This window comes from Bos grunniens, chromosome 25, assembly GCF_055505025.1.
Source record: "Bos grunniens cultivar Pamir isolate PY7600 chromosome 25, Bosgru_T2T1.0, whole genome shotgun sequence".
Lineage (NCBI taxonomy): Eukaryota > Metazoa > Chordata > Mammalia > Artiodactyla > Bovidae > Bos > Bos grunniens.
Genome location: NC_141189.1, coordinates 41,091,292 through 41,107,851, shown reverse-complemented (window position 1 = coordinate 41,107,851; position 16,560 = coordinate 41,091,292). Strand labels below are relative to the sequence as shown.

Below are 16,560 nucleotides of genomic sequence, written 5' to 3'. Positions count from 1 at the left end.
TCCCAGCTTTCTACTCACAGTTTCAAAAGGCGTGAAAAATGGGATGATTGGAACAGTGGCCACCCACACCCCCACCGCTTGGGCTCAGTGACCATTCAGCGTCTGGTCATGCTGGGTCCATCTATGTTATCTGGGGGCGTGTACACATGCAAACACCTTCTCCTGAACTGTGTCCTCGTCCACAGCTGACTGCTTCAACACTGCACCATTATCTTAAAGTTATTTAGGCGCCAAGAGAACAGGACCCACTTCATGAGTTCCCTGAGCCCCTCGTTTGCAGCAGTTTAAAAGCTCCAATAATCACAGAGTTGGCACTGCTGAGAATACTCTAAATGCCCTTCCACTGGCACTGCAGACATTGCTAAAGGGAGTGCTATGCTGTGCTTAGTCGCTCAGTCGTGTCTGACTCTTTGCAACCCCATGGACTGTAGCCCGCCAGGATCCTCTGTCCATGGGGATTCTCCAGGCCAGGATACTAGAGTGGGTAGCCATGCCTTCCTCCAGGGGATCTTCCCGACCCAGGGACTGAACCCAGGTCTCCTGTATTGCAGGCAGATTCTTTACCTTCTGAGCCACCAGGGAAGCCCAACAACACTGGAGTGGGTAGCCTATCCTTTTCCAGGGGATCTTCTCAACCCAAGAATCGAACCGGGGTCTCCTACATTGCAGGTGGATTCTTTACCAGCTGAGCTAACAGGGAAGCCCCGCTAGAGGGAGAACCTCACGTAAATTCTGATGACTGGTAGAATTAGTGCTGGGAGCTCGCAGGGGACGCAGCTGTGTCCAGGTGTCTGCAGCTACGTCACATCAGTGAGGTGCACTTCATACACCTCCCAGGCCCCCACAAGTCTGCCCAGCAGCTGGACACTCCGGCCGCCCTTGATTACCCCCAGAGTTAGCTTTCTGCTCGCCACATAGGGGAACGTTGACCTACAATGTTGGGGAACGTTGACCTAGATTCTCAACAGAAAGAGGATGCAAGCCACACACATAATTCGGAATTTCAGCAGCTGCATCAAAAAAGTTTAAAGGGAGGGTTTCCTGGCAGCCCAGTGGCTCAGACTCTGTGCTCTCACTGTTGAGGGACTGAGTTCAATCCCTGGTCAGGAAACTAAGATCCTGCAAGCCGCATGGCATGGCCAAAAAAAAAAAAAAAAGTTTAAAGCAACAAGTAAGATCAGTTTCAGTGATGTGTTTTACTTAACCTGATGTATTCAGAACACTGGCTTTTCAATGTTCAGTCTTTAACATGAAAAGTAAAAAACTGTTAGTTGTTCAGTCATGTCTGACTTTGCAACCCCATAGACGATAGCCCACCAGACTCCTCTGTCGATGGGATTCTCCAGGCAAGAATACTGGAGTGGGTAGCCATTCCCTTCCCCAGGGGATCTTCCCGACCCAGGGATCGAACCCAGGTCTCCTACATTGCAGGCAGATTCTTTCTTGTCTGAGCCATCAGATTAAGTCTTTAGTGTACAGTATATGAACTACGGTGCTTTATCAGGGTGGTAAAAATCTGGATGGACCAGGCTTGATTTCAGAGAAGCCCAAGATGGGCTGAACCTTGTGGGCATCAGCCCCATGCCCAGCTGCCCCGGTGACCTCAATGCCCAGCAACTGCCCAGGCCGGACAGCAGGACTAAGGACAGGACCGCCTGTGGCTGCACAGAACCAAAACTCAGGGTCCCTCCAGGCAGACACAGAAGGGTTACCTTCAGCTTCTTCTCCTTCTCCTGCACGATGGCCCGGATGATGCTGAGGGAGGTGTAGGTGAAGCTCAGCATGAGCAGCAGTGGAAGCTGGTACTGGATGGCGACCAGGAAGGGGTCGGAGATGAAAGGTGGGTAAGGGAACCGCTTAGCGATCACCGTGAGCTTCTCGAACAGCTGGTGCGCGGAGGCGTTGGCGTGGTAATGCATGATGGCCCTGTCCACCGCGTGCTGCACGGCCAGGAAGCCCTCACGGATGTAACCTGCGTGCAGGGGCAGAGGGTGTTCTGGCTTGTGGGGGCGACACGCATGGGGGACGTCACATCCCAGTGCAGGTGCTCGGAGTGCTGTGGGCACCGAGCTGGTGACGGGCTGAGGTCTCCTGCAGGCCTGCCGTTCGCAGGGGCCGCTCACTCCTCTCTGGCTCCTGAGCCCTCCCTCGACCTTCCCAGCCATCCAGGCAGCATCTCTCTGACCGGCCTCCATGTCATCACATCTTTCTCTGTCTCTCTTCTGCCTCCCTTGCCTGCTTTTAAGGACCTACTGAGATAATATTTATCGACAATAGTCTTGCTTCCTTGAGACCAGCTGATCAGCAACATTCATTCCCATCTCACAGGGAGGCAGGATCCACAGACCAGAGGCCAGCGCTACACAGCTCTGTGCACTCAGTGATCCCTCTCTGCTGGCCCTGTCTGACTCCTCACAGGAGTCCATGATAAAACTTTTACAATGAAAAAGAGAGGGACGATACATATTCCAGTCCAGAGCAAGGCCTGCTAGGGGCTGAGCCTACGGAAGTGCGGACACAGCCTCAGAAGGGCGGCCTGGGTCCCTGAGGTCTGAGCCCCGGGGGATGTGGGGTGCAGGCCTGGGTGGCGTGGGCACCCTTGTCCCTAAAATAGTGAGTGATATTTGGAACACCTAATGTCCTCTGACACCAAACTGTCAGCTGCCTCTAGAAAACAGAAAAGCAATTCTATGCCCACCCCCTGCATAAGGCCATCACGTCTGCCATTTCCCTTGAGAGTAAGTGGTTTCATGGCTGTGGTAACAGCAGGCGCCCAGTGAACAGTACCCCTTGCTGTGCGGGGTGGCGGTTTAGTTCTTGTCTTCACGAAGACCCTGCAGAATAGGCAACACTGTCCTCATGGGACACACAGGGCCACCGAGGCCCAGGTGTGGAGCCCCCGCACAGCAGGAGGGGCCGCAGCCAAGATGGACCCTGGTCTCCTGGCTTGAAAGCCAGCGTCCCCCAGGAAACACCCTGCCTGCCTCCTGCTCACATGTGGTTCCCCCACGAGGCCACGTATGCTGCTGCAGGGTCTTCACCACCACAACCTCTGTGGTTGCTCAACACCGACGAGCAGCTACCCTCTGTGATCAATCATGGCCCCACAGCTGAAATTTTAATGATCGTAAATAATGCTGTGGGAAACATCTTTGTGTATCTGGATTTTCTCCTTTCAGGCTATTTCAGGGGCTGTGTCTTTATCAGGGATCAGGGGTCTAAGGTATGGACACTTGGGGGTGGGCTTGGGGACAACCCTGGCCTAACTCATGGCAGGGGGTGCGGTGCTGTGTGGCAGCTTCACGTCCTTTCCACGCCTCTCGGGATCTTCGTGGGTTTTTTAAGCTGATTTGGACTAAGGAGTCCTTTATGATGCAGGAAACATTCACCCTTCATCATTTGCTGCAATGTTTTCCCAGTCTCTTGTTTTAAAATCATTGTTCTATCTTTTCCTTTTATTTTTTTTTTTAAGCAGATTTCAAGTTTGTACATAGTGAAATCTGTCATGCTTTTCCTTGGGGAACTGCTTCCTCTATTGCTTCCAAGCTTAGGAAATTGTCCCCACAAACAGGAGGGACAGCGCTGCCCTGGGTCACCGTGGCCAGGGTTTCCTGCCGCTGGCCATAGGCAGTGGGTGTGGCAGCTGACGTGGCTTCTCCTGCCCACTCGGGGACCTGCCCGGGGCTCCACTGTGGGGCCTTATACACTTCACCCTGACTTGCTTGTCCCAGCTCCACTTTCTGATTTAAACCTTTTCCCTGGAACTTTAGCCTGGTGACAGGGCCCTGGCCTCTGAAATGCATTTCCAGAGGCTGGCCGCCTCCTGCAGTCCCAGCTCTGTCTAGGGACATTCCTGGGGTCTTTTCATCAGACTCTCTAACAAGTTCTGCCTCTTGCAGACCTAGGAATTCTACATTCTTTGAAACACCCAGGATGCTGCCTGAAGGTCTTAGCTTGAGGGCAAAGCCTAGTCCTGGAGCCCAGAAACTCAGTTTTAAGATGGGACCATGGTCAGAGGAGACAAACAAGCCAACTACACATCAGAGTTCCACTGGATAGACCAGTGCACGCCGTGATGGGACAACAAGCCGAGATCTGACTTCTGCAAACACTCCACTGATGCAATGAAATCGTGGACACTTACACAAGGACCACAGAGCTTACAAAACCTATAAAACTGTACACAGAGAAGGGCAGGAGAGAAGGGAAATGCGGAACCTACCCCTAAAGACCCTGTGCAAATCGAAGCTCCTTAAAAACAGAAATATGAAAGCCCACGTCTCCTGGAAACAGACAGCCTTAGATGTTTTTAAAGATTATTTTGGTCTCTCAGAATCCAGGCTTACTGGATGTCTTCCTTCTACTGCGTGCGTGCAAAGTCACTTCAGTCTTGTCTGACTCTTTGTGACTCCATGGACTGTAGCCCGCCAGGCTCCTCTGTCCATGGGATTCTCCAGGCAAGAACACTGGAGTGGGTTGCCGTGCCCTCCTCCTGGGGATCTTCCCCACCCAGGGATGGAACCCTAGTCTCTTACGTTCCTGCATTGGCAGGTGGGTTCTTTACCACTAGTGCCACCTGGGAAGCTCCCGTTCTTCTGCAAAGAAGATCTAATACTCATAAAAAAATCTTCCTCCAGGGCTTCCCTGGTGGCTCAGTGGTAAAGAATCCACCTGCCAATGCAGGAGACACAGGTTCGATCCCTGATCTGGGAAGACCTCATATGCCATGGAGCTACTAAGCCCAGGTACCACAACCACTGAGCCTGTGCTCTAGAGCCCAGAAGACACAAGTACTGAAGCCCGTGAGCCTAGAGCCTATGCTCTGCAATAAGAGAAGCCACCGCAACGAGAAGCCTGGGTACCGCAAGGAAGAGTAGCCCCTGATCGCCGCAACTAGAGGAAGGACCACATGTCAATGAAGACCCAGCACAGCCATAAACAAATAAATAAGATTATTAAAAAAACCTTCTTCCAAAGAAATGCAGAGTGGGTTCCCCCACATGACTATCACCAGCCAGCACCCGGGGAGGGAAGAAGGCCCCTTGAAAGTGCTCCTCACCAGGTTCTCCGCCATCAGGGGACGTGGGCTCCCTGGGTCCTGGGTTTGGGAAGAGTGGAAAAAGGGAAGTGGTGTGCCATCCCTCTGTCTCTTTCAGGAAAAAGGAGCCTGTCTGAGTCCACATGTAGTTTCTTCGTGTGTAACTGAAGCGTAAGTGGTATTTTACCTGCAGAAGTAAAGAGAAAACCAAGCGTTGTCAGGGGTCTGGCCAGAGGAGCAAACGTCCACGTCCAGTGTCAGGGGGCTGGGGGACCTTTGTTCCTGTGACCTCAGCACTACCCCCCCAACAAGGTCTGGGTCTCAGGAGGTGGGAGGGAGTGGTCCTGCTGGGGCACAGGGAGCCCGGGGGCATCTCTGCACCACCCATCACCACCCTCCTCTGCGTCACCAATGGGAACTCCACCTGTGACGCACCACCGCTGACCAGCAGGCCTCCAGCGTAAGGCTGGGGATCCGATGGCTTCCTAGCCTTAATGCCGGCAGGGGAACCAGAAAACCTTTCTTTCTGTTTGTTTAAACGTGTGACTGAAGTTTTAATGCTATGTGGCACCAAGTTCCAAGTATCTGTGGCTTTCCTACTTGTCCTATTTGATTCTGTCCAGGGAGATCAGTAATGCCTTTTACAGAACAACGGGACAGTGGGGCCACAGCGACAGTCCACAGCCACTGTCCTCAGGCGAGGCCTCTAAAACTTCTGGATGCAGGGGACAGTCACATTTGTTCCCAGGCAGGCAGAGCGTCTGTGGGTGGGGAGGGGGCCATGACCACCAGCAGCCTGGCTCCTGGAGAAGCAGCTGGTCTCTTTGGGGCTGGGGTCCTCACCGCCAGTGGCAGGGGGTCCCGGCTGTGGTTGAAGGTGTGCTCAAACACCAGAGCGGCCAGCACATTGGTGGAGCGGTTGTCGTATCTGATGTAGTCCTCGAAGTCCTTCTCGGAGGTGAAGCCGCGAGCTATGGGGAGAAGGGGCGCCTGGAGTTGCCCAATCGCCTGCTCTGCTTGAAAAAACTGCACCTTCAGATCAAGGACTAAAACTCCCAAGTTTCTCTAGCACTTTATAAACCTCTCCTAAGACTCCAGGAGGCTTTTGTTTCTGGCAGAGACGGGCCGCAGTGAAGACTGGCAGAACCTCACCATCCACGCAGGTCCTGGGCTTCGGGAAGCTGAGAACTGGAGCTGGGCCGGCAGCAGCGCTGAGTGGTGACCGGCCCCTCTCTGGGGGTGGCTGCCCTGCCCTGGATTCTGCAGCCCACCTCAGTCTCTCTCTCAGAACCGTAACGGTGGGCTTTAAAAACCCAAGGGGGTGTGAACGTATAGTCTGTTCAGGGATCTCTCTCATCCAGACCGCGTTCCACGTGAAGGATTTGACTCTTAATCCCCCAGGGAGGAAGCAGAAACCTTGCTCTAAGTGCTGGCTGCACTGGACTGTACAGATCAAGGGAGAGCGGTGCCCAAACCAAGGGCAAGAGAAAAGGGGAGATACTCTCGGTTCTGAGAGCACAGACCTAATGAGGGCGGCTGCACGTTTCCTGGGGATGTCCCTTAGTGGGCTTCCTGCTGACCTTTGTCAGAGCCGCCCTCACCAAACCACATCCCAGGAGAGGTCCCTGGCACTGGGCACTGGAAACACGCCTCACCCTCGTGACAAAGAACTTCTCTGGGGTACGTGGATGCCATCCCCACTAGAACAGCTGGGGGCTGCAAACCCTCACGGCCCTGGTTCCTGCTACACCGAGACTCCACACGGCCGAGGGATTCGGGCAGTGTGGCCACGATGGGGGCGGCAGGGTCCACTCAGCTGCTGCCCGGCTCCTGCACCACCAGCCCTGCCCTGAGGCCCAAGCCTAGCAGTGCTCCGGACCCCGCCCCCCGCGCCCCAGACACCGCACCTCGCAGGTTGATCACCAGCGCCCTCTGCACGTTCTCCACCACTGTGCGCACCGCCTCACTTTGGGATGGGATGTAGGCCAGCTCCCAGGTGGCCCCCGGCGGGGGGAAGCTGAAGAAGAGGGGCAGCTCTCGGATGGACTGGCTGGGGTAGAGGGTGGCATTGGGCACGTTCTCTGACTGTATCTTCAGGCGGAGCCAGATCAGGATCCCAGAGAACAGCAGGGGCAGAAAGAGCTCCAAGAGGGTCACCAGCACCTTCCGCTTCTGGGGAGAGACGGGACTTTGGGGTGAGGGAGAGCACCAGAGCCCCTCCCACCGATGCCCCTCCACCAGGCCCCTCACCACCCCCTCAGCTGGAGGTGGAGGGCCCCGCAGCCCCTCCCACCGATGCCCCTGCACCAGGCCCCTTGCCCCCAGCAGCCACAGAGCTGGGCCCACCTGCAGAGTATAGTTCTTCCAGAGCAGCAGCGCCAGCTGCCTGAGCACCGCCATCCTCTCTGGAGGGGCCGCTAGTCGTAGATCAAAGACAGGGTCAGGGTGTTGGTGAGACGAGAATGGTGTTGGCGGAAGGTGGGAGGTGGGGGGACAGCTGGTCCTGAGACACAGATCCTCAGCACCTGTGTCCCAGTCTGACTCAGACCAGCTCCGGGAGGAGGGGGAGCCAGGTCTGTTCTGTCCTGTTCTGTGAGTTCCAGGAACACACGCCCTGTTAGGAAGCTGACTTAGTTTCTTTTGGAACCAGCTGCACCGTGACCACCAGAGTGGCAATCGTGATGAATGCTATTCACACGTTCTCTGCAGTTGATATGAATGTGCTGTCTCTCTCTCTTTTTTTTTTTTTTCATTTATGTGGATATGCCGGGTCTTAGTTGTGGCATATGGGATCTAGTTTCCTGACCAGGGATCGAACCTGGGCCCCCTGCATTGGGAACGCAGAGTCTTAGCCACTGGACCACCAAGGAAGTCCCTGAATGTGCAGTTTCTTGGCTGAAACTCAGACTGATGGAATCCCAGCCCTGACACTTTACTCTCCACCATCCTAGGACAGTAAAAGCAAAGTCAGCTCAGAGTCCTGGCTGTGGGCTGATGTCTGAGAGCTGGAGAGGGCTGTGGGGGAGCAGTGAGGGCCCTGACCCGGGAGCCGACACCACACCACAGGACACAAAAGTGGCCGGAGGGCGCGTGCTCTCCCGCCTGGAGCCCTAAGGACCAGTTTTTCCTGCTTTAACTGTGAGCAGTGGCCTGCGGGCCTCCACCTGACAACACTGATCACTTTCCTCTAGAGAGAATCTACCTAAGTCACTTGTGAAAGTTGATATTTTTTCAACTGGAGGATAACTGCCTTACAATGTCATGGTGCTTTCTGCTGAACAAAAACGTCAATCGGCCGTAAGTATACCTATGTCCCCTCCCTCTTGAACCTCCTCCCACCCTGAATGTTCTAATTTAAATCCAGCACACAGAGCTGGGAGAATCTGATGCGAGATGGATCACCAAACACAGAGACAGCAGAAACAAGAACAGAGGCTTATCAAGCTCTCCCTAGATTGAGGGAAATCCGCCTTCTGAGACTGCAGTGTGAGAAGCAGAGACACGGAGCCACACCAACCTCTAGAGAAGGAGGGGGTCGGAGGAGCTCAGGAAGGCCCCAGGGCGCCTGCGGCTAGAAGCACGTGGTTCCAGAAGCCGCAGGCATGAAGGCCGAGGCTGGAGCTAAGGTGGGCGGTGAGGCCAGCAGAGGAGGGCGGCCCGAGAGCTCCTGGTCACCGTCCACGCCAAGGACGCAGCTGGAGCGCAGAGGGGCCCTTCACAGCTCCAGGTCCTGCCTGTGGGGAGAAGCGCCCATGACTCACAGGAAGAGTCCTGGGTGTGACCAGCCGGCCCCACACTCACACGGACCCAACACCGCCCATCAGGAGGGTCAGGACGTGAGGGAGACTCAGACAAATGGCTGGAAAATCCTTCCCTAGTTAACCTACTCCAACACTACAGCCCAGAGAACCCACCTCCAGACCCAGTGCTCACAGAGCGAGAGCTCATTTGTTTTCTGAAACAGCCAGTTTTACTTCTGTCTCTAGTTAGTTGAAAATCATTTTCAGGAAAGCTCATTTTTAAATTAAACTCTTGCTTTAAAAAAAAATGTGGCTGTCCATATCTGTCTAATGGTAGTTCCTCAAAATGTATGCTTTAAAGGGCACTCAATAAATATTAATAGAAAACACAACTGCGAGAAGTTATTTACAAATTAACTTAAAATATGGCTTTTCATTAACCGCACAGTTAAAATACGAAGCGATTAAAGCGAAGATAGTATGAAGTGCTATTAAGCAGCAACTTAGTAAGTCATCCGAATTCTTTTAGAATTAACAAGCTGGAAAACCTGTCTTAAGAGAAATCGTAGACCATTAATAAAAGAGTAGTTGTGTAGCGTTACCCACGAAGGCCTGTGGTCTGCGAACAGTTTCAAGAACTGGTTCAGGCTAAGCTGGGGAAGGGGTGCCTCCAGAGGGGCTGGTCATCCGCACGGTTGGCTGACGGGCGCCTGGTGAGGCCAAGACGATTGCTCCTTGACCAAGAGCGGAGGGTGAAAAGGTCACAGTTCAAAGACGTCTTCTGGACAGAGGAGTCAATGACTTCCTTTTCTGGAAAGGTCTGGCCAAGAAAGGACATGTCCCCAGGCTTAATCCCACCTCTCCAGGAGCAGGGGGGCTGGGAAGGCAGAGAGACAGCCCGTCCAGCTTCCCATGAGCAGAACCCCGGACAGCGGCGCCGGGGAACTGACCTGAGTCCCGGCAGTGGCTCCTGGCTGAGGCCTTCCTCTGGGGCTACAGGAGGTCTGGCTGGGAGGAGGTGGCCCCGCGAGAACGGCTCTGGGGTGGGGCTGGCAGGCTTCTGGAGTGCAGGGGGCTGACCTTGGAGCTCGGGAGCACGGACGCCTCATGGGACATCGGGAGGGGCCCGGGGCTCGCTGGCATGACGCTCCGGCACCTTTGGGCAAATGGGGGAGGGGGTGGGCGTCAGGGCATAATTCAAAAAATAAAAAAATAATCGTAAAACACCTCTCACTGAGTTAGAAAATCAAAGTGCAAAAGAGATAGCAAGCAGGTTTACTTCAGCAGAACCAAATACTATCAAAGAAACTTGGATTCCCGGAAACCAAGAACTCTGGAGAGGCACTGTGTTCTCTCTTCTAGTGCCACAAACCATGAGAGACTTTCCTTTCCTATTCTTTATATTTCAGAACTTCCTAACCCAGCCCTGGCTCTGGTACCCTCCTCCTTTCTCAGATGAGGAGGAAGCGACTGTCCCAGGATCCCACCCTCCCGGTCTGTTTTTACCACGGAACCCCTACAGTCTTATGTACCCTAAAAGCAGCAAACACCACTATAAAATCTGTACATATTTCCCCCAGAACCTAACACTAGAAATCCAAAAGAAAGCATATCCCTGGAGCCTCACTACCATACATAGTATGTAATTTCTTTTTTTAATTAATATATTTGGCTGTACTGGGTCTTAGCTGCAGCACGTGGGATCTAGCTCCCTGACCAGGTACCGAACCTGGTCCCCCTGCACTGGGAGCGCAGAGTCCTAGCCACTAGACCACCAGGGGAGTCCCATTGTATGTATTTCTGTCTCCCCACATGGCTCTGCGCCAGCTGGCTCTATCTGAAGTCTTCCTGAATGCCATACCAGTGGTCTGCTCTGTCTGAGTGCAAAAGGAATTTAAAGCAGGAGATTCCCAGAATTACAAAATCTGGGAAGCTTTCTGGTTATGAAAGCAAATGTACACGAGGAAAGGAAGTTCAAGTTCCTCAAAACACTTGAGGCCGCGGCACTCAGAGTCTCCCAGAAGTGGCGGCGGGGTGCAGGGTGGGGGATGGTGCTGGGATCCAGAACCAGCCCAGGTGGGTCCACTCCAGGCTCTGCCCGCAGAGCCCCTCAAGAACATCTGAGGACTTCTCACTGGGCTCACTTCACACCTCCCGGGACGGAGCCAGCAAAGGAAGGGAAAGCTCTTTCTACCACGGAAAGGCTTGTTTGCTTACTGTTAAAACATTAAACATTACACAAATCATTGACTATTTCAGTGTTTGCTTTTCAGGTGAGCAATTGAGCTGGTTCAGAGTGAGTGCAGCCGTGGGCTGCTCACTCCTGAGCATGCTCTCGAGGGTGCACCAGGTCCCTCTGAAAACCATGCTCCCAGTTTGGGAGCACCGTGTCGGGTGCGCGCCAGCACGTGCTGAGTCCTGATACCTTCCTTCCTGATTTGGGGACTTTTTCACTATGGGCTTGAATATGTCCTCCAGTTTCTATGCACCCAAGCAAAAGAAGCTTTTATCTCTGCATACACAGAACAGAATGGTGGGAAGTATTCTTGCCTGGGAAATCCCACGGATGGAGGAGCCTGGCGGGCTACAGTCAATGGAGTCATGAAGAGTCAGACACAACTTAGCCACTAAACAACAACAAAACACTTCTAGAAAAGGTCACTGCCAAGCGGGCCTCAAGGCCAGCAAGAACTGGACAGGCCCCTGGGGTCCGGCACATAGCGTTCCATCATATGTTCTGATATGTCCCAAGCTTGGCACCTGTCCTTCCACAGAAGCCAAGTCTGCACAGGCGTGGAGGGAGGCATGGCTGGGTGGGAGGGGTCTCAGCAAGGCCAAGGTGTGAGATCCCCTCATCATGGAGAGCAGACAATCACAGCTCTGCCCTCTTGAACACAGATGCAGAACAGAGAGAGATGGCTTTGTTGGTGACGTTGGCTGGGTCTTGGCGCTTTTCCTGAGGACCAAGGTGGGCAAGGGCCCATCTCAGCTGGGAAAGCATTTCCTGATGGACACAGGGAGCCCACAACAGTCAGCGGTTTTAAGCCTATGTGTGTACCCACTGAAGAAGGCACGAGAGTACTTGTGTGCTGGCGGAGCCTGAGGCCTTGCAAAAAAGCATTTACTCATCCAGCAAACACTTGCTAAGTGCTTATGTGTGGTGGGCACTTACATCAGGTACTAAGGATTTGGAAATGAAATTCAGTGTTCTTAATCCAAGGAGTTCACAGTCTGCAAATGCTCGCATGGACTGTAATCGCTACGTGCTGAGTTGCTTCAGACTGTGTTCTGAAAAGTTGTGTTCAACTCTTTTGCAAACCCATGGAGTATATATAGCCCGCCAGGTCCCTCTGTCCGTGGAATTTTCCAGGCAAGAATATTGAAGTGAGTTTCCATGCCTTCCTCCAGGGGATCTTCCCAACCCAGGGATAGAACCCATGTCTCTTGCGTCTCCTGCATTGGCAAGCAGGTTTTTTACCATTAGTGCCACCTGTGATCGCTACAGCTGAAGCCAAATGAAGCATCACACGATTATGGAGGAGCTCCGGATTTTGTGTGTGTGTGTGTGTGTGTGTGTGTGTGTGTGTGTGTGAGTGTGTGGCTCTGGGAAGGCTTGCAGGAGGTAACAGAGAAGACCAGCATCGGGTTTCTTTTTCCTTGGGGTGGGGAGGGCATCCCGGATTTTGTGTGTGCGTGTGTGTGTGTGAGTGTGCATGCGTGAGTGTGTGGCTCTGGGAAGGCTCGCAGGAGGTTACACAGGAGACCAGTTTCCTTGGGGTGGGGAGGGCATTATAGGATTCTGGAGAAATTAAAGAGTGTGTGTGGGGAATAGACAGAGAAGGCAATGGCACCCCACTCCAGTACTCTTGCCTGGAAAATCCCATGGACGGGGGAACCTGGTAGGCTGCAGTCCATGGGGTCACTAGGAGTCGGACACGACGGAGCAATTTCCCTTTCACTTTCCACTTTCATGCACTGGAGAAGGAAATGGCAACCCACTCCAGTGTTCTTGCCTGGAGAATCCCAGGGATGGAGGAGCCTGGTGGGCTGCTGTCTATGGGGTTGCACAGAGTCAGACACAACTGAGGCAATTTAGCAGCAGCAGCAGCAGCAGTGGGGAACAGAAAGTAACTCTGAGTGGCGGGGGAGGAGCGGCAGGGACTGAATCAGGAAGGGGAGTCAACCAGGGCCTTGGGACTCTCTGCCAGGAAGGGAACTGGGGTGGAACCTGGGTGGGGGCGGAGAGTGGGTAGAGGGGTATCCAGAAGTGCTGTAATTCTGCTCGAGGGTGTTCTGTTTTGCTTAATCTTTTACCTAGTACATGATCTCTTAAATTGTGAAAATATCTGATTCAATGGATTCCACAGGTGAATGTCCCAATACCCCCAAGCAACATAAAAAAATCAGACTGAAAACAGTAGGCATATGTATAGAGGATGGTTCCCAGTGAGCCCCACTGCTGGTCTTCAAGCATGATGGGAAAGACAATCTGGAGTAAAGGAATGGTGAGAAATTCTATTTTAGAAATGAGGGAAAATTTGGTTTTACTAATATTTAATACAGGGACGCACCCTGGCACTCTTGCTGGCCTGTGTGTCAGTGGCTGCGGCTCCCTGATGGAAGAGGGGCTCTGTCATCACTCTGTGACACGTGGGTGATAATGGGCCCTCGCCTGCTGGTTTACTTGACATCTCTCAGGTGTGTTGGAGTTTACACACTTTGGGATATTGTGGCTTTAAGCAGACCCTTAAAGAGCCAAAGCTTTATGATACTTTGCAGTGATTTGGTGAGCGTCTCTCGTGAGCACTTAGAACTTAAGAAGGAAATATACATTTTCTTTCACGAGAAGTTTCAAACCTGGAAATCTTTTTCTTTTTTCTCTAGTGACAAAGGAGTGCAGCAGACTGTCAGTTAGCTTACTGGTTTTAAGCCAATGCACTCAAATCTATCCCTTCAAGGAAAAGGTGAAAATGCGTGAGTTACAGCTTTTCAAAATAACCTGTGCTGAGAACACAGCATTTATGAACACAGAGTCTGGGGATGTTTACACCAGCGCGTGATAGTATTGCCACAGATGCGGCAAGAGCACCATTACGTGAACACTTGCACCTGAACAGCAAAAGCTTTAGGAGCCAGAACGTCTACCCCACACCTGAGAGCCCCTGAACGCTCAGCAGCCCAGATTCATCAAGAGCTCTGGCACAATTGGTGGCTGGGATTGACAAATAAGTATCAGGCGCACAGCACAGTCTGCATGCCTTCCTGAAGTTCACTGTGGACCGCTAGAAAACCAGGAACTGACAGACAGAGAACTCAGAACCAGACTTGCAGATGCTGGGCTCAGGCCTCACCAAGAGTTCATAAATGGGATGTAGACTTGATCACCTGGCTCTCTTTTAAGAACAGCACACATTTGTGCAATAGATTTCACGCTATTGAAAAAATTAATCATGTTCACTTTGCCTCTGTGGTTCTATGGACATGGTTCTATGTCCATGATATTAAGGACAGTAGCATATGGCTATCTTTAAAAATTTTACTTATTTACCTATTTTTTGGCTCTGCTACTGCACAGCATGTGAGATCTCAGACAAGGGATCGAACTCATGACCCTGTGGAGTCTTAACCAGTGAATCACTGGGGAAGTGCCCACATGGCTATCTTTTCTAATAAATGTATTAGAAACGTTTTATTTTCTAATAAATACATGGTAGTGCATGATCCAGTTCTTTTACATATAGCAGTGCCCCGGAAAAGAGCTTCTGGACAACTTATTCACACAACTGGCCCTTCTGTGGATAAGGTAGGAACAAATCTACAAGACGTGGTCACGGCCCCAGGGCCCTGTAAGGCCAGGTTCAAGGCCATGCTTCAGGGACATGGTCATCTGGAGGCCCAGATGGAGACCTAGTTGGTGAGTCTCACACTCAGTGCCATGATCTGTGGTGGCGGGCTCCTCAGAACCACATGGCTCTGAGTTTGCACTGAAGCTCCCAGCAACAGGTGATGGGGTATATTTTTAAACCAAAGGTGTGGCCCAGAGGAGGCTACAAGGAGAGAGTTCCACAAAGTCTATGCCACCTTGGCTGCAGCCTCGGTCTGCTTTGCCGTCCCACTAGCCTTCTGCCTCTCGAGGTGCAGGAAACGAGGTAACAAGGCAATTGAGCATCCCCAGAGAGAGGTAACCATGGATCTTCTGTAACAAGCAAGGCAGCAAGCTCATTAGCTCCTGCAACAGTGCCTCTCTGCCCATTGACTCCAGATCTCTCCAAATGTAGGGGACGACTCAGCAAGGCAGGGGGACAAGTACTGCCCAAGTCTCCCAGGACAGGGACGGACATCGCCTAACACTTTCCTGGGGGTAGGGCATAGGCCTGCTGTGATTTTGTCGGCTTGGAGTATCATCCACTATTCCAGCCTCTGCTTTCCGAAATCCTTCCTATTATTTCCCAGTCTAGTCCTCGCCCCTTCATGCAGCCACCACTGACAACCCTGACTGGTTTGGGGGTTCATCTTGGCTGCATGATGGAATTTTCTGGAGTGCTTTAAGATAGAAACTGATACCTGAGGCCCACCCCTGGAGATTCTGGGCTGTGGTGTGGGCCTGGGACTCTTTCCTGGGAGATTCTAACCTGCAGCCAGGGTTGAGACCTTCTGTTCTTGTCAAAAGCCACCCCTCCACTTCTGCACACTTGCAGCAGCTTTTCTGGATATCCTGTGTGGCACTTATTTCATTCTGTTTGAGGTCAGTTACTTGGGAATAAATAATTTCTTTAGCTCTATCCCAAGGTCCCCAGTCGTGCACAGAGTCTTGCCTATCACTCTCCCCAGAGTTCTAGACTGCTCTGCTCCCCCCCACATCCCTAAAAGCCTCAAGAGCAGAGGAGTCTACTGTTATTTCAGGAAGTAGGGCTGGAGAAGAAACTGCCAATTAGGGAGTCTTACCTGGGCCTTCCCAGTTGAGACTAACTGAAAACAGGTTCCCATGAGACTTCCTGGCATATACACTGTGGAAAGCTAGTGACTTAAAAAAATAAAACAACGTGAACTCCCTGTCTTGTTCCAAAATGCTGTTTCATCAGAAAGGTGATCGATAACCTTAGAGAAGGGATGATGTCATCCTGTTTGTTGAACATAATAAGCAACTGTTCAATTAAAAAAAAACAACACCCTGAGAAGTTAAAAAAGGTAGAGGGGATTCCCATGGCATCAGTTTTTACCTGTTTTCCCTTTCTTTTACTTTTCCAACGACCTTAACTTTTTAAAGGAAAACATCCTTAATCTTAAAAAAAGCAGCACCAAAGTGTTTTGAATCAAATGATGCATGTGCTCAGGAGAAAAAGAGCCTAACTCTTCCACCTGCACCTCCCCTGCCTGGGTCTCCACACTGCTCTGAGGTCTCATCCGCTCTTTCAACAAGCATTCCGGGAGTGCCTGACATGTGCCCAAGTGCTGGCTATGTGCCCCAACAAGAGCCATTCCGTGCCTTCAGGGAGCTCACAGCTCAGGAGGCAGAGGGGCAAACAGAAATAACCCTAGCAGGTAACTGTCTTTAATCAGGTGAAGTCCCAGGAAGTGGGGAGGGGCATTCATTCGAGGGACAAATATGCACCAGGATGCAACCCAAGCCTTCTTTTAGGAGACGGCCCCCGCCCTCATGAAGCTTACAGTCTACTTCAGGAAAGAGAGGATACCTAGGTAAACACAAATTCATACCAAATACAGACTGATCATGGGCACCAAGGCTGTTGCAGGCCCTTCCACCTAGACCAGGAGGTCCTC

General features: G+C 52.2%; 1 protein-coding gene across 3 annotated transcripts in view; it reads right to left on the bottom strand.

Annotated features, from left to right (window-relative positions):
• Window positions 1-16,560, bottom strand: part of ABCA3 (ATP binding cassette subfamily A member 3) — a 41,340-nt gene that overhangs the window by 24,004 nt on the left and 776 nt on the right. The window contains exons 2-9 of one of the 3 annotated variants that reach the window (XM_086376224.1): window positions 9,729-9,934; window positions 9,381-9,598; window positions 8,556-8,772; window positions 7,385-7,455; window positions 6,946-7,210; window positions 5,882-6,051; window positions 5,060-5,225; window positions 1,713-1,972 (exon numbers count right to left, since the gene is read on the bottom strand). In XM_086376224.1, the coding sequence (XP_086232350.1) occupies window positions 1,713-1,972; window positions 5,060-5,225; window positions 5,882-6,051; window positions 6,946-7,210; window positions 7,385-7,438 (915 nt within the window). In that variant the 5' untranslated portion in view covers window positions 7,439-7,455; window positions 8,556-8,772; window positions 9,381-9,598; window positions 9,729-9,934. The remainder of the gene's footprint in view (window positions 1-1,712; window positions 1,973-5,059; window positions 5,226-5,881; window positions 6,052-6,945; window positions 7,211-7,384; window positions 7,456-8,555; window positions 8,773-9,380; window positions 9,599-9,728; window positions 9,935-16,560) is intronic. The other 2 variants (XM_086376225.1, XM_086376226.1) reach the window with 2 other exon arrangements.